General features: G+C 42.8%; 1 protein-coding gene across 3 annotated transcripts in view; it reads right to left on the bottom strand.

The window, feature by feature from the left end:
- lrp4 (low density lipoprotein receptor-related protein 4) overlaps positions 1-18,149 on the bottom strand; it is a 121,599-nt gene that overhangs the window by 26,553 nt on the left and 76,897 nt on the right. For all 3 annotated transcript variants that reach the window (XM_034116653.1, XM_034116654.1, XM_034116655.1), the window contains exons 4-14: positions 17,059-17,172; positions 16,852-16,968; positions 14,990-15,118; positions 11,171-11,290; positions 10,861-10,986; positions 10,054-10,179; positions 9,494-9,628; positions 8,753-8,878; positions 8,141-8,371; positions 6,826-6,982; positions 6,072-6,289 (exon numbers count right to left, since the gene is read on the bottom strand). In XM_034116653.1, the coding sequence (XP_033972544.1) occupies positions 6,072-6,289; positions 6,826-6,982; positions 8,141-8,371; positions 8,753-8,878; positions 9,494-9,628; positions 10,054-10,179; positions 10,861-10,986; positions 11,171-11,290; positions 14,990-15,118; positions 16,852-16,968; positions 17,059-17,172 (1,599 nt within the window). The remainder of the gene's footprint in view (positions 1-6,071; positions 6,290-6,825; positions 6,983-8,140; positions 8,372-8,752; positions 8,879-9,493; positions 9,629-10,053; positions 10,180-10,860; positions 10,987-11,170; positions 11,291-14,989; positions 15,119-16,851; positions 16,969-17,058; positions 17,173-18,149) is intronic.

Here is an 18,149-nt window from a genome sequence, read left to right as displayed (position 1 = left end):
AAAAGTTTGCTATACTCTGTTATTGTAGTTATTGTATCTTATCTTTGGTGCAGCAGTAAAAGCATGTGTTGGCTGCAGCACAAACATGCCAACGATTTGTTGAAACTGTTTGCCTGTATACATTTTTTCCACCAAAGTTCACAGACTAGTTTAATTTCTTAACTCTTAAATATTGCGCCTAGTACATATTTTAGTCATATATTTTTAAATAATTACTTGCTATGGCTCAATCCGATGTTTTAAAAAGTGGATGTCACAGACTTTTGGAGGACATACATTTTGATTTTGTAGGACAAGCGAAGTTGAGAAGAACGGGGACATAGAACAAAGAAAATCAAAATAACAACATATGAAACTAGATTTGTACAGGTATTGTAGATATATTATTAATATAACGTGTTTTTCATTTCCTGTGTATTTTGACCTTAAAAACTATAACTGTTAACTGCATTTCCCATGTTTACTGGCATGACAAAGCATAAATGTACAAATAACTGGTATTCCTTTCATAAAGTCAGCATAGGGAGTGAAAGCTCAACTTTATCATTAAACACTAAAAGGTGAACAAAAATGTGCTGATGTCTGGAGTAGGGACGGAATAGTTTGAACATTTGCTGCTGAAATAATAGAGGTTGGTAATAATAATAATAATAATAATACATTATATTTATATAGCGCTTTTCTACAACTCAAAGACGCTCTACAGTATGAGGAAGGGTAGACAAACAAGGACAGGCAAACAAATGAATATAGTAAAATAAAATAAACAGAAAAGGCAGTCAAGAGGAAGTTGATTGAGAGGGGGGGGGGCTTATGGGTAGACAGAGTTGAAAAGATGTGTTTTGAGGCGGGACTGAAAGACTGTGAGGGACTCAGAGTCACGAAGATCTTGGGGGAAGGAATTCCAGAGCCTAGGAGCTGCCACTGAGAAGGCTCTATCCCCAAAGCTGCAGAGTGTGGATGTGGGAATGGATAGCAGTCCGGCTGCGGTGGATCTGAGGGACCGTGGGGGTTGATAAGGGGTGAGAAGGTTTGTGAGATAAGGGGGGGCCAGATGGTGGAGTGCTTTGTAGGTGAAGACCAGAATTTTGTAGTTGATGCGATGGGAGACAGGAAGCCAGTGGAGGTCTTTGAGGACTGGGGTGATGTGATGCCATGATTTGGTATGCGTGAGGAGACGTGCAGCTGCATTTTGAGCCCGTTGGAGTCTGTTGAGGGATGTAGTGCTGATGCCGTAAAGAAGTGAGTTGCAGTAGTCAAGGCGGGAGGAAATGAAGGCATGGATTAGTCGTTCGGCTGCGGGGCGGGTGAGAGAGGGTCAGATTTTTGCAATATTGCGGAGGTGGAAAAATGAGGTTTTGACTGTTTGGTGAATGTAAGGTTCGAGGGAGAGGGTGGGGTCAAAGATTACGCCAAGGTTGCGTGCCTGATTGGAGGGGGAAACAATGGTGCCATCGATGGTGAGTGTTATGTTAGTGACCTTGCTGAGTGTGGATTTGGAGCCGATTAGGAGGAGTTCTGTTTTGTTGCTGTTCAGTTTGAGGAGGTTATGTTGCATCCAAGTTTTTATAGCTGTCAGACAGGAATCGATGTGGGTAACAGAGTTCCCGTTAGCCGGTAATTACCGGACTATGACTGAAGACCGGCAAATCTAAATCTCTCCGGTCAAAATGTCCGGTCAAAATAATTTCCCTTTAGCGCAATACCGAATCAGTTGCGCCACTTATGTGACAGACAAGCATAGTATGTGACAGACAAAAGAGTATGTGACAGACAAGAATAGTCAATTCTAATGTCTAACACTTAATGCGGAGAAAGAGATGTCCTGTATGGGTTGATTGTGCGTTGATCTGTTGGTAATGCCTCGGGGTTCCGGTGGGCATGTAAACAAATGCATAATGCTGCGCTATACTTTGTGGCCTCACCCGGTTGCATAGCGACGCTTATTGTTTAGGTGTCTTTTAATAAGCAGGTAGTCATATCATTAGCTAGAACTAGCTAGATCTGATCGATATGGACATAAACGCGAGTAAAGTCTAATCTGACGGGAGAAAGAGATCAGCTGCTGCTGACGAGTCGACATGCAGCTCTGCATGATCACCTGCAGCGGTGAGCGGAACAAAACACACACTTCAGGTTAGAATATCACACGTAGCTATTTTAATTACCTGTCAAACTACCTAAACTAGTTATAGATATGTTTAGTTTTACTGTCGGGTCACTCATTACTGGATCCGCGAGCTGCATGATACTGGCGGGCTGTCAGGAGAGGGAGAGAGCGCTCCGTTTATTATTCCCGTGTTATTGTATCTAAGCTCAGTCCCTCTGCGGGACGTAGCACCCGTTGCAGGATAACAGAAAATAGCATCCCAGTGCCGGACCTATCAGCCATAGATGACCCGGCGGCTACACAGCCAAAGCTCATAAAGTACCCTCAGACACTTTTTGGACAAAAGAAAAGGAGCTTCGCTGCCCAGTGGTATAACAAGTACACATTCTTGGAGCATAGCATTAGCAAGGACAGTGTGTTTCGTAAAATGTGCCGGCATTTTAGAGAGAGAGGCTGGGCCGGCGGAGAAGATACATTCAGTCGCCATGGTTACAGGGACTGGAAACAAATCGACTATGCTCTCAGTAGCCGGTAGGATGCTAGCGTTAGCACAGCGCTGGCTTTGGTTGTAGACGGCGCTGCAAGTGGAGCTGTTGTCAGCCGTCAGACAGGATGAGAGGTCATTCGCGGGCTGTCCTTTACAGCAGGAGCGGGAGGTTTAAAGAACCAGAGTCGGGACCCACGGGGAGGGGCAGGACGAAGAATGGGGCTGGTTATTTGATGGATGGAGCAGCGTTAGCAGGTGGGCTACAATGGCAGGTGTAGCAGGGTAGAAAACCAGAGCGTCCGTCAAAAGTGACAATCGGGTGTAACAAATGTGTCAGATCAGAACACAAAAGCCACAGAATAGTTAGAAAACTGTAGCAGTAGAAAATGGTCAGAAACTCTTAGATTAACACAAAGAAAGACGAGATTTTCGGACAGAGAAGCGGCGAACAGTCAACGCCAACATCCTCTCACGCCGGAATTACTATCACTAATATGTAATGTAATATACTAATATAATGGTACCAATCTCACACAACAAAACTCTTTTTTAATTTAATAAAAGAAGCCAAAGAAAGGCCAAATGTTTCCCAAAAACCAGCAGCCAATTAATTAAAAAATATATAAGATTGAGATAGTAGGTGAAAAAAAAAACAGGGAACAACTTTGATTCTTATCAGGAACGTTCCGGTTAAAGGATAATTAAATAAAGTAATTTCAAGTCATTACAAAACAAATAGCTAAAAATAATGAGACCACGTCTGTACATTTTCCCGTGTCCTTCCTCCTCAGACAGGTGTGTGTGAGGTGATACTGCCTGAATGTGTGTATTCTGATCTTATCCTAACATGAGGGCGACAACAGTGCACCCTCTTCCCTCCTGTGAGTCCTCGACATCTACGAGGCGCCTGGTTTTGATACGGTCAACTTCCTCCTTGTTGTCTCTGCACCCCCACCCCTCCTGCTCCTGTTTTCCGGGACAGCTGGAGGAGCAGCTGCGGGCCGACAGGGCATCAAACGTCCCACCAGCCTTCAGAGTAATGTCCCCTTTAACCTACATGCGGAACCACCCAGTCGATTCACGCCTCGACTGGATCTGTCACACAACACAACGTCGCCGCCAGCTGGACAGAATGCTGCTTATAGACTGATGGCCTGTAACAAAGGCAATGTTCAGTGGTCCTCCTTGATGTCTCCTTCTTGCATCACATCCTCTAACTTACTTATCTAAATGTAAAAGGCATTTTCTGGTTCGTAGAATTTTTTTTTATTAAATAACTATTATATTTATTATAATTAAAGACACTATTGTGACACTACTCACTGCTTTTTCAGGCAAGGCTGCACAATATAAAAGGCTATACTATTTACTATACAAAGTTAGAATTTAAACTGAAATTGAATATTTGCTTTAATGATATCTGCCCTTGAAAGACCTCACTCCTACAGAGCTCCACCCACTTGTCCAAATATGGTCACTTCTGGTTCCAAAAAAAAATCATATATGATGTAATGTATCATGTCAAAACTATTGATATGGTCTTATACATAAAAATAATCCCATTTTCATGTCAATATGATAAAAAGGTTCTGACTTGGTGACGCCTAGTAGCAGTTTGCATGTTATAGATATTCCAAATCCTCAAAGGATGAATCTTAATAATGGTGGTGACTCACACTGTTTCTTCGGCACCACCATAGCACACAATGTGTTTCATGTATGCAAGATATTTCCAACATATGGGTACATTGACATGGAATTTCATTCATTCATATCCCTGAAGGACCTAACCTTCTATTAGTTTTAGTTTCTCCCTTAGGGAATAATATGAGCCCTACACACGATATCTCACTGCAGTACACAGCATTTGTCCTTGAGCAGATGTACTCTATGATCATGTCCTCACACACAGGAACAAACACACACACACACAGCCCCTTCTCTTCCTGTCCCCCACCTGCACAGGTGCGCACACTGGATAGCGGCGTTATCCGCGACACCCGTCTGCCGTCCAGCTCCAATGTTAGAGGAGCTGGCACTCATCCAGCTAACACACGCACACACACATACACACACACACACACAAATACACACACAGACACAAAACTATAGGTGTAGGGAGAAAGAAACTCGTTAACATTCCTGGCCAGAGGCTCGGAACGTTACTATGCACTCACACACACACGGACAGACACACACACGTCCCATTTGTCTGGTGTGTTGTCTGAGCAAACAGAGGCTATGGAGGAAGGACAGGGCCAATTACAGCCTTTTATCCTCAGAGCACACATCATTAAGAAGAGCTCACAGGGCTGATGGCACGCACACACACACACACACAAAAGGGAAGCCACTTTTAAGGCCAAAACCTGAAAAAATATCGTACAGAGGGACATTGATCATGCCACACCTGATAAACACATCTTACTGCAACGTGGGGTCTCAGAGGGTGTGTTTGTGACAGATCAGAACTCCTAACGTCTGCCAGATCCCCACTTTTAGTGCACACACACATTGTTTGCTTCACTCTGGGAGTCGCACAGCTTTATGTTGTCATTTAAGGCATCTGTGTGCGTGTGATTTTTAATGATGATATGACATTGATTAACTCCATATGGTATAATAAAATAATGTCAGCAGGGTACATCCTATATCCGTCCCCTTGAGTGTGTACGTGTGTGTTCATTGTTGAGAATCTTAACTCCAGCCTGACTTCTGTACAACACTTCATATCCTGTTTATCTCTAGCTCTCACAAAGCTTTCAATGAAAAAGAACGAGGCACCATATAGATGTTTATATTCATCAATTCCAATTAGTATATGGCCCAAGCATGCCTTAGCTCTTATTAGATTGGAGTTGGAATACATTCATCTGATTGCGTCATTTAAATAACAAAAAATGGACTATCATTAAATGTGCAGTTTAACTTGCTTAACTGCTTCTGCAAACATAGCATTTGAAATTGTTACTTCACTAGTAAAAGTTTTCCCCGGCCAGTCATAAGTCTCTCATTGGGAAATCACCTGCAGCACCCTATAGCATTCATTGCTGTAATGTGCAATTGCATACACCTAATGTGAGTACATTGCTTTTAGGAATCAATAAGCCAACAAAAAAACGTTTTTCAGCACATCCCACTTCTATATTTCATGCAGCCTCCCCCTCACCCTGGATCTCCCTCCCCAGCCACGTCCGATCTGCCAACACTCTCACGTCATTCAAATAATCCCTCAAAACTCACCTTTTCCCTCTTGCCTTCAACTTCTAATCCACTAACCCCTCGCCCTTATTCCACCTAATTTAGCAGTTTTTACTTTTGTTGTCGTTTTTCTTCTTTAGTTGCTTGTAATGCACCTTGAGCACCAGGAAAAGCGCTATATAAATGACATGTATTATTATTATTATAATATTTAACAAACTCCAATTCTGAATATGTTCTTGGCAAAAGTGAGAGATAACAGACGGAGTGTACCTTGGCTGATGACGGCCTTGCGGTTGCGTCCGTCCAGGTCGGCCCTCTCGATGACGTGGTGCTTTGCGTCCACCCAGTACATGCGGTGGCCGGCGTAGTCGATGGTGAGGCCGTTGGGCCAGAACAGATGTGTGTCTGCGATGACCCGCCTGTTGGAGCCGTCCATGTTGGAGTACTCAATGCGAGGTGTGTTGCCCCAGTCTGTCCAGTAGATCTTACTGCAGGGGAAAGTGGGACAGTCATGATTAGTTTGCTGTTTTGTTTACTTGCTGGCAAGAGGTAAGCAGATTGCTGTCAGGAATCAAGACACAACACTTGTCAAATATAATAAAAAGTCTCCTCTGTCCACGACATTCATGTCCTCTTCATCATCACTCATCGGCTCCGACCGGCCTTAGAGAAAAGAGCAATCTTTTTTTTTGTGGATATTTTTCAATTATCTCATGCAAATGAGCTGAATTCGTTTTTTCTAGCCTAAAATGTATCTTGGGCTTCATCATAAACTCCATCCTGCCACTTCAGCACATGAAACTGGGGATAAACCCATTTAGCTGCTGCCCCTTTCATGAAGTACTTGTTCCACACAGATGTACGTCTGTGGGCAGTGCTGTGCTGCCAAACCTTAATCCCCGCTCCGCTGCTGCACAACAACTGGGACACATCCAGAGGGGATATGTATAGATGGAAGAGTGTGCATTTGATGCCATCTGTAGTGAATCATACGTCTTATGTGTGTGTGTGTTTGGACTCGTACCCCTCTATGGGGTGCAGCGCAATGGCTCGGGGCTTCTCCATGTTCTGCCACAGCATCACTTTGCGGTGCGTCCCGTCCAGGTTGGCCACTTCGATACGGGACGTCCCCGAGTCTGTCCAGTACAACTTGTCATGGATCCAGTCTATGGCTAGTCCACCTAAAAGGAGACAAAGCACAATTAAGAATTTGTCTGACCATACTTGAGTTTTAAAACTTTGGTTTTGTATTCCTTTTAAATGATTATTCATGAATATCTGAAAAACATACAACACAATGACTCTAGGGGGGTTGGTAGTTTAAGTTTTTGTTTCTCCTTCGGACAGAGCGGAGCTAGCCTTAACCTTTTTTTCAAACCCTCATGCTAAATTAAAGGTAGGGTAGGTAAGAATGGAGAAACCAGCTGGAGTGCGCTAGAATTTGAAAGTACACAACCGGAAAAAATCTGCCCCTTCCTTCAGACTTCCTTACAGAGCCCCTCCTCCAACACACACGAACGCGCACATGACCAATGGGGGCACGAGATACGTTTGTGCACAGATGGAAGGCTGACAGGCAGGTAGGCCATCCAGTTATTTTAGCCGGGCCGGCTCAGATGATTGGTCGTGCTTTTTACAGTACTACGGCTTCCACAGATGAAAATGTTTATGTATTTATTGTCAAAGCATTTAATATATTCATTGCTATCGGGATGTTAAGAGCATTCCATGGAATATAACAAAAAGTGTTTCTGAAGTGAATTACCTACCCCACCTTTAAGCTTAATAAGAAAACTCCAGCCCAATGTTGAACACACAGACATGACATTTATACTGATAAATAAAACCTGTTAATGTCATCTTTAAATAGGTGTTTCATTATCTGATCCATATATCCCAATATTGTATTTAATTATTGTTTGTACAATTAAATTCTGCCCTTCCCCGCTTTGTTAATTAGTTTTCAAACCATGTCATTAGAACATCAAAGCAATAAATTACCATTTGATTTAATTGAGAACTAGAGGTAAAACAAATATTAAAAAAAACACTGAAATATTATTAAAAAAGTAGTAACAGTGAACTATACTGAAGAGAAAAAGGACTTAGAAGGAGGGGGAAACTGGCCAAAAGAGCTAAAGACAGAGTTCAGACATTGAGGCTGAGAGAAATCAAGAAAAGTATTTCAACAGTATTAATGTCACACTGCTGAGCTCATACATGAACAAGATGATGGATGAAGTGAGGGAGAGCGGAGTGTAGCGGGACAGAAAGCAGCAGAGTTGGATACAATGGATAAACGATATATATGCCTGCTATCTGGACCTGCGTTATGTTACCTGGGCTCTCCAGACCGGTGGAGACCACCTCTTCCACGTTGGAGCCGTTGAGGTTGGCCTTCATGATGCGGTCCAGCGTCACGTCAGACCAGTAGACCTGCTCTTGTGCGTGGTGGAAGTCCAGTGCGATGGCGTTCTCCAGGTTGTTGAGCAGCAGGGTGTACTCGGAGCGATGCGGCAGAACCTGACGGATGTCGATGCGGTTGGCGAACAGCAGCACAGGCTCCGGACCTAGAGGACGGAAATACAGAGACAGAGTAAATTAAAAAGTAAAACAGCATGGAGCCAAACATGAAGTGAAAGGTGGGAAACAAAAGTAAAAAAAGTCTGAGTGAGGGCCGATGGAGCATTCATCTCAGTGGTGATGAGGGTCTGGATCCTGACCTGGATTTAACTCCATTGTTGGGCTGCTGTACCAAGCCTGCCTTCACTAAATCTAGTCCAGACCTCCTGAATGAGCCATCATCAGACCCCGGAGCAGAGGAATGGATACAGTTACAGCTAAAGTAAGTATAAACAGTGTAGCTGGGTGTTTTTATTGGAGGTCAAACCCCAGCAACTTCTCTGCGGTCACATGTCAAGGTTGAAAAAGAGTGCAGTGTTTTTTTTTACCCAGAGCTTTGCAGCTGCGTTTGTCAGGTCGGAGCTCGTAGCCCTGAACACACCAGCACTGGAACCCCCCCTCTGCGTTGGTACAGCCCTGGCTGCAGTAGCCTTCTTCAGCACACTCATCCACATCTGGAAAGGGAGACAAGAGGGGAGGGACAGAATGATGCTGGTGTTAAAGTCCCGCAGGGTTTTACAATTAATTCAAGAGGGAAGTGTAACGAGGGGGCTTCAGGGTGAACAACTCGTACTTTTTTTCCACACCTCATGTATTCTCAATTATTATCTTGTTATTGCAAAGACACTTTTCGAATATGGGAGCAAATATAGCTTCTACATTAGATTCCACCAATAAAATGTGGTAAAGAATCCCAAGTCAAGTCCACAACAAATACTAGGGAATACTTCTTTAACCAAAACCTTAACTTTCCAGGAAGTTCCATGGAAATGTGTTCATGCTTTTGGGAAATATCCTGCTGACATAAGGACAAACTGACTAATGGGAGTGAACATAGGATGTGCACACACACACACACTCTCGTGCACATACACGCACTCTCGTGCACATACACACACACCACACACACACACACACACACACACACACACACACACACACACACACACACACACACACACACACACACACACACACACACACACACACACACACACACCACACACACCACACACACACACACACACACACACACACACACACACACACACACACACACACACACGTACCCTGGCAGGCTCTGCCGTCGTCCATCAGTCGGTATCCGGTGTGACAGGTGCACTGGACCAGGCCTCTGACCATCTGACACTTCTGGGAGCAGCCTCCGTTATTCTGGTTACAGTTGCCCTCGCTGGAGCGTGGACCTGCACGCCGCACAGGAACATAAACACAGCATGCTGATTCAGTATAAATACAACCACACACTGTAAAAAGTGTGACTCATCTGGTGTCGAACCTAGAAATATTTGAGGCCTATAAGCAGCAAGGCCTGAGGAGTGTGATCAGCCTCTAGCAGGTTTAGTGGGGCATTAGGCCTAAATCTCACCTTAACTAAATATTTTATGTATTCATATTTATGAAAAATTACTTATCTAACAGCAAGGTAAACCATTGAACAAATAATATACTGTAACATAAGGGTTTTTCCTAGTTTACCCCTAGTGTTTATCCAAACTCGGGTAGTATTATCATCTATTATATGTGATACACTGACTACGGACCTCAAAAAACTCCACCGAAATATACCATTAAAAAATCATATTCAGATAATCATATTCAATCTACTCACGGCAGTCATGGTGCGGGTGTTCGTCAGTCCCGTCTCCGCAGTCGTTGACCTCGTTACACACCTTCCTCTGACCGATGCAGCGTCCATTACCACACTGGAACTGATCAGGAGCACATGGAGGACTCTCTGTGGGGAGAAAAGATAATATATCCTGTGAGACAACAAACTCTCCTCCTCTTTATTTTGGAGCTATTTTGCTTTGTTTCCGGTCGTCAAAGCTCCAAATGATATCATCGTCATTGAGTGTTCATTCTGCGCAGTGATACGGTTGGTGTAGTTTAATTGAAAAACATAGTTCCTACATAAAAAAAAAAAGAAGCTATCATCAAGCTCTGTGGACTATTTTACGTAACCATGTAATGATTTCTGAAAATAGACACTGCTGTTGAGTTCTTCATACGGCTGTCATCTAGTTTCATCATATCAGACAGAAGAAAGAACATGCCATGGCTGATATGCTCAGCCACTCACACCAAAACATGGAGGTGAGTCATATGCATGTTTTAGGGGGTGTGAACTGTCCACTTTGTACCTTTTCCATCTTTTTCTCTTTCCTGTTCATTGATCATTTATATCTCAACATGAAGGCCAGGTTCTACAGTTGGTCCAGAGGTTGATAAAGCAGCAGAATAACTGCCAAACTGATCAGTCTATTGGTTGAAAGCCACTGTGTTTCTCAACAGTATGAAAAATAAATAAAAGTGAGTTTGTGTGTAGAGGAGGGCTGTTCTGAGCTGTTGTCATGACAACGTTTGAAGCTGGTGTTATATTTAGCTCCTGAAAACAAGACCACGAGCACAGTCTTACCCGTCTTCTCACAGCCCTCTTCATCACTGCGGTCGGAGCAGTCAGGCTCGCCATCACATCGCCATGACAACCGGACGCAGCGTCCAGTTCCACAGCGGAACTGGTCGGCCGTGCACATGGACGTGGCTGCAGGAAACACACACACACACACACATTTAATGTATTCTTTCTTAGATAAGGTGATTTGATAAAGTGCCTTGTTTTTTCAGAACCAGCATGAAAACCGGGATAAAATGCATAACCATCTAGAATGTGTATCTTATGCAGAGCACACACTCGCTCAGTCAGTGTGATGAAAGCAGCTACTCACTGCAGTTCTTTTCGTCTGATTGGTCGTCACAGTCGTATTCGCCGTCACACCTCCAGCCAGCGTTGATGCACATCCCGCTGCTGCACATGAATTCCACTGATCTGCAGGGCTGGTGGGAAGCTACACACACACAGGATTATATTATTAACATGAAAAATAAAACAGACAACACAACTATACCTGAAGCATCTTTTTAGAATACAAAATCTCTACTTGGAGTTCGTTATTCTGTCAAAAATACAAAAAATACTCCGGTTTCAGCATCGAGGAGAAAACATCAGGTTGCTTTTAAAAAAACAATATCAAAAGTTTAAAAAAAAAGATACACAATTGAATTTTCGGTTTTTGGATCAATATGTGAGGAGATCCAAACCCTGATCATTTGTCATGAACAGTATATGAGAAACAGTGCATGAACTGTGAAATATACAAAAACAATGTAAAAACAATGCTCTTTTATCGGTGTAGCATTGTGCTGCTGCCAGTCTTCTCTCACTATCTGGGTCTTTTCGGGTAGACCACATTTTGGAATAGGTCCAATAACCCTGGGGTTTATTAGGGTGGTTCTCTGTCTCAATCTATTTTTGGAAAAGACTTGATTTAAAAACTGGAAAGACACATGGTTTTATACCAGTGATCTAGCTTTCCCTTTAAACATGACTTGGTCCTGTTTATTTTGGCTGCCTTGTGATCATCTCTGACTACAGATCAGAGCTGTCACACCTTTTAAATGTCCCACCACATCTCAACATGTGATCGGATCAAAGAGAAGCTCCAACTGGCAGCAGATGAGGCTGGAGGTGGACGAGAAGATTAAAGCTGAATCAAACATAAGCATCTTAAATCCCTGAGTGTGTGTGTGTGTGTGTGTGTGTGTGTGTGTGTGTGTGTGTCATCTTCTGCGTGTCCTCCTGACGGCATGAGTCGGCTCCCATCAAAGCCACAGTGGGCGGGAGATAAGGGAGGAACAAAAATGACAAACTAGGGGAATGCAGGGGGAGGAAAGGCAAGAAAAGAAGGGATTTTGTCGAGCTCCAAGCATCACCGTAAAGGCTTATCAGCTGGGCGAGAGAAGACAGAGATGATCAAAACAGCAGGTGGCTCTCCCACAGAGAGAGAGACGGAGAGAGAAACGTATAGGTCACAAGAACCAGCATGGGATGCCAACAAGCACGCTGGCGCCAACACACACTCAGATGATTCATCCTTCTCCCTCTCCCTTACACACTCACGGTTCTCTTTCATCTTCTCAGCTACGCACCCGAAAGCAGTATCGGTGTTGGTAAGTGGTAACGAGGCATGACTTTTTTGAGTGTTTTTGGATGTGTGTGTGTGTGTATGAGTGAGGGAGAAGGAAATAGAGGAAGAGAGAAAGAGAGAAAGAGGGAGGCTTCTTCTCTAACAAAGCGCCCTTCATGTGTCTGGAGAGCCGATGCCAAGGAATGCTGTCTGAGGATGGGCCGTGTTAGGCCTCTGAGGAATGCCCCCCTCTGTGTGTGTGTGTGTGTGTGTGTGTGTGTGTGTGTGTGTGTGTGTGTGTGTGTGTGTGTGTGTGTGTGTGTGTGTGTGTGTGTGTGTGTGTGTGTGTGTGTGTGTGTGTGTGTGTGTGTGTGTGTGTGTGTGTGTGTGTGTATGCCCACACAAATCTGTGGGTTTCAGAAAGCTAAGATGTATTCAGACTTTTTTTTAAAGATTAATGAAATGGAATTAATTGCGATTTTGATCAGAAACTGAATGCCGACATTCTGCTGGTCATCGAAAACGTAAGATACATTATTAAGAGTATGTTTAAAAAGTACAGGAAATGAAGAGTCAGGGTGACATGAGGTCATTCTAGTGTCAGTACACAGACAGGATGTAGATTGAATAATAAAACTTGTTGGTTTCTAAGCCAAAAGTATACATATAACTCAAATTCCTATTATTGCTAAATGCAAAAGTCTTGTGTTGCTTTGATTCCACTGCACACTTTTTTTTAAAGGTATTTTTAGGATATCTCCTGTCCCCCTTTCATTATTTTTTTCACTTTTTTAAGCTTTGCTGCCAGCTCAACTTTCCAAAAATAAATATTAAAAGACTTCAGAAGCGAGGCGGCAATTAAAAAACCTAGATGTGGGAGGAGACAGGGGAGAAACGGAGAGCAGCTCAGTCAGCTAACATGACCAAAATATGTTAGGAAGAACCTTGAAGCTGCGCTTATCGCACTGCAGATAAACACATCAAAGGAGGGAAACCGCTGTGTTTGAGAGTGTGTGTGAGAGTGAGAGAGATGTGGAGGATGGTTATAGAAAATGAGCAAATGAAACAAACATGTGAGAAATTAGAGAGGAGAGAATGAGGATCATGAGATGCTGAGAGATTTGTCAGCAGCAGGCAGCGTCTCCGGGGTGGGGAGAGAGAAACACGATAGTCTGTGTTAATCAGGACCATGGCTTTACACTGTGTCTGTGTGTTTGCGTGTGTGTGTGTCATACAGTGACAAAAAAAGATCTAACAGACAGAATGTCTTCCAGCTCTGACAGATGCTGTGGAAGCGGCGCCCTGCAAAAAGCAGCCGTTGATGAGCTCAACCTGACGTCAACTGACTGTGAAATCGTGAAATTGACACTAAACGTTATGATGATTTCTGCATGTATTACTGTCTTATGTCCAATAGAAATGACTTAAATGGCAAAAAAAGTTCAAAATGAAATGCTTAACCCTGAAACCCTTTAATTGTTCTGCTTTATAAAGACTGTGCGGGTGTCGTGTGACCACACTTGAAGCTGATCCAGCTTGTTGCTGTTTTATTTCAAGTCTTTGGGTTTTTGGACTGCTTCCTGGACAAAACAAGTCGCTTGGCAGTGTCATTCAGCTCACAGAAATATTTTCCATATTTTTCTGACATATTACAGATTAAGCAATTAATCAGTTGTTCCAAAACTCAAACAGTGTGCCCCCTTTGGAAGTGATTCAGCTGGTGCATCCACTCAAAAATGACAAATAAATGCCTGTCTCGATAAGCCTATAATGTTCATTTAAACTCCAGCTGAACTAGTAGAGCAAGCTGCATGACACGAGGATGACTCGCTGTTTTGGTGCACATGTGCAGCAGTGCCATGGGGGGACATGAAGGGGAGAGAGTGATGCAGAGGAGAAGAAGGATTGAAGGGAGGAAGGATGGCTGCCACAGGGAGGAGAAACTCTCATCTAACGGCATAACAGAGGACTGATGTTTCACAGCAGCGCCATGTTCTCCTCCTGCACAAGACGCTGTTTAGTGACGAGCGATGCCATGGATCATGCAGAGTATCAGTGAGCAAGGAAATATCAGCAGCTCACTGTGAGCTTAACGGCAGGAAGGGCTGGTTCGCTCCAAAACGTGTTTCTTGTTTCTTTTTGGAGATATGTTGGAGTTTGCATCTTAGATATTCAAGTGAAATCATTTTGAAAACATTTCCTTCTGCCAAAAGAAAATGTACTTAATATGTAAGGCAGCATTAGTTTAGCTGAGGAGATCTATTATGGCAAAAATAAATTAGGAATAGGGAATAAGAATACTTTTTTTTCAGGAATAAGAATAGCTGACGAACGAGAGTTTTTGAACATTCTGAATACAAATAATGACTAGAAGTTTACTTAAATGTAATGACCTTTTTGTATATAATTTATATATAAAAAGTAAGACTCTACAAGTTAAACGAAAGAAAAAAAGCTAGACTAATATATCTGCTAGTGGATTATTGTCTAAAGGGGAAGATTCTCTGTGAGGTTGGAGGTTAACCAACACCTAGAGTCAATGTCAGGTCTCCCTAAGTGTGTGAGTAATGGAGAGCTTACAGCAGTCCGACTCGTCTGACCAGTCTCCGCAGTCGTCGTCTCCGTCACAGTGGTAGATGTCCAGGATACAGCGGCCGTATGCACACTGGAACTCCTCCACACTGCAGGTGGCTGCCATCACATCTGAGGCTGTGCGCACACACACACACACACACACACACACACACACACACACACACACACACACACACACACACACACACACACACACACACACACACACACCACACACACACACACACACACACCACACACACACACACACACACAACACACACACACACACACACACACACACACACACACACACACACACACACACACACACACACACACACACACACACACACGTTAAACAGATGCCGGAAAAGATGGTGCAGCAGCTGGCTGCCTCAGGCTCTTTGAAGCTTCCTCTGCAGAGTCTGTCAGAAACTATACATGAAATAAAGGAGAGACTGCGCTCTCTATTAAGACTGTGAACACATGCTGTGCAGTAAACCAGTTACTGTTGGATCAGACAACAAACTCAATAACAACCGTTTAGATGTGGAAATGTGTTCATTAAGAATAATTTATTTTTAGTTTTCTAACCGTTATGGATAATAAGATGAATCACTACCACAGTATGTGTGATCGCTTTTCTTTTCCTGCTTCATGTTTGATTCATTCACTCTCTAAGGGGTCCAGGAAAACAAATCTGCAATGCTAACTGGGATTCTTTTACATAGGTTTGGGAAATTGGGCTTCTCTCATTTGCTTGAACTAAAAGCCAGCTAAACACACTGATTGATGGGCTTCCCAGGAGCCACAGCTTTTAGTGGATTAAAGTCAACATTAAAGTGGATATACATAATAATAATAATGGGTTTAATTTATAACGCACTTCACATTTGAGTTAAAAGTGCTACAAGCAGTGAGCATGGGACAATATAAAACAGTACACAACACGGTAGAATTGAATAAAAAGCAGTAAAAACAAACAATGAAAAAAACGTGGATAGACTTTTTTTTTTATGTAGCTGAAAATGGCTCCCTAAAGAAACACTATTTGTTTGGTAATCAAAACCGAGTAGTGCAGCCTGTTACCAATCATTTTTGGGGAAGACATTGAACACCTGACACAAACCATTGTTTAGGCTCATATTGTCTCTGACAGCATAGACGTTAGATATTTAAACATCTTTAAATCAGCTCACAGGAAGGCTAAGTTTGAGCTACTACTTTAAAATGTATCCTGCCTGTAGGGCATTTAAAATATATATATGTTTTCAGTGGTAAAACGGTTTGTCTCTGTGTGGTGAAGGCCCAAACCTTGTTTCACAACTCAAACTACCACATACCGTGTGTAGTTTCAACCTGAGGAGCATTATCTCTGGTTTCTTCCTGTCAGGGTTCAAAGTAAATGTTTTGATTTCCTTTTTACTTGTCTGGTTTGGCAAGTGGGTCACAAATCTACTAACCCACCGTATATTTATTTGCTCTTAAACTAATTGTTTCATTTATGAGCGGCAACAAAGACTAAACCTAATTGTCATGTGTATTCTTTATTTAAATACACAAATCCAAGTTTCACCCACATCCTAATATGCCATCCAACTAAAATCCCATTTCTATCATTTATGTGTTTAATCACTGCCGTTTTTTTAAGTGTCAGATTGGTATTAGAGATGAGAAGCAAGTGAGACGTTTCAGATTTTAAATACTTCCATCGTCAGTTCCAGAGAGAATTGTATGTTTACTTTTTATTTGCCATCCTAGACTGCAATTGTTGCCTGCTCTTTAAAAGCAGGCAATCAGTATCGTTTAGCCTTGTCATTTTTAAACATACACAATTATACGCACACACTGGCAGAGTAACTTACGACAGTTTTCCTCATCTGATCCGTCCTTACAGTCCGTGTCTCCGTCACAGTACCAGTGCTCCGCGATGCAGCTGCCATCTGTGCAGCGGAACTCCTTATCCGAACATTTACGCATGTCTTTTATTGGGGAAGAAACAAGTGTTTAATTTATAAGTTAGAGTGAATGAATATGTGCTTGCATGACGGTTTTCACGTGTTTATACCCACCACACTGTTCGTCACTGTTGTCCCCGCAATCGTTGTCGCCATCACAGTGCCACAGGCTGCGAATACAGTAGCCATTTTGGCATTGAAACTCGTCTTCCTCACACTCTCTGGGAGCTGCAGGGAGATAACAAAGGATAGAGAGGTTTCAGAGGACATGTTATGAGGTTACAACAAAAGCAAAGAGCAGATACTGGACAAGAATGTGATAAGAGGAAGTAGTCCCTGAGCAGTGCTGACATTATATCTCCAGCTGCAATGATACAAGGGAAACAGTGGCATTTTATATCAGCCGCAGAGCTGGGAAGCAGCAACTGAGATTATTCTTTTGTAAACTCCGTGAACCCTCTCGAGGTCGCAGGTCTAGAGCTCAAAGACCCACAGACTGAATATCCTGTGTTTGATGCTGTCTTCATGGTCACTGACTCAATCCAAGATGTGTGACAAATACACAATAAATCACACTCAGCGGTTAGTTTACAGTTATGTTGGGTCAAATGGATGACAAGATTCCATGAAAAGAGAATTTATATTTCCATAGAAGTATCTCAAACTACAACTAAGACATTATATAGTCCTAATCTCCATTGTCCATCTGCAAAGTGTATACCAAACATGAAGTTTACCCAATTTGAGCTCAATACACTGCATTTAATTCTATCATTGCTACTGTGGATCTCACAAAATTGCTGTTTTCCCATCGGTCAGAAAACATTCAACTGTTAAAGTGTCAGAAGTCTTCAACTGCATAGCTTTTTGGATGGTTAAACAGCCTCTTCCAAGACATTAAGATGGCTGTTGAAGATGCATCTGTCAATTTCTGTAACTTTTCAAATAATCGGATGCGCACTTTTCAAAGACTTTACTAGAAACATTTAGGTAGGAAAGTGGGCAGGGTTTTAACTTCTTTCTCAGGCCCTCATTTGAGTTGTCCGAAATATTCTTCTCCCTCTTACGGGCCGTCTCCACGGCAGCGTTAAAAAATCTTGAAACGCTTCTGCCCATTCACTTTGAATGGGGTGACGTCACTTTTTTTCGCTTTCGCCGAAATGCATTGTGGGCAGGCGAGCGGAGATTCTCAGGATTTTCAAGAT

This window comes from Trematomus bernacchii, unplaced genomic scaffold (assembly GCF_902827165.1).
Source record: "Trematomus bernacchii unplaced genomic scaffold, fTreBer1.1, whole genome shotgun sequence".
NCBI lineage: Eukaryota > Metazoa > Chordata > Actinopteri > Perciformes > Nototheniidae > Trematomus > Trematomus bernacchii.
Note: the sequence above shows the minus strand (reverse complement) of the source record. Positions and strands in the feature narration are given on the sequence as shown.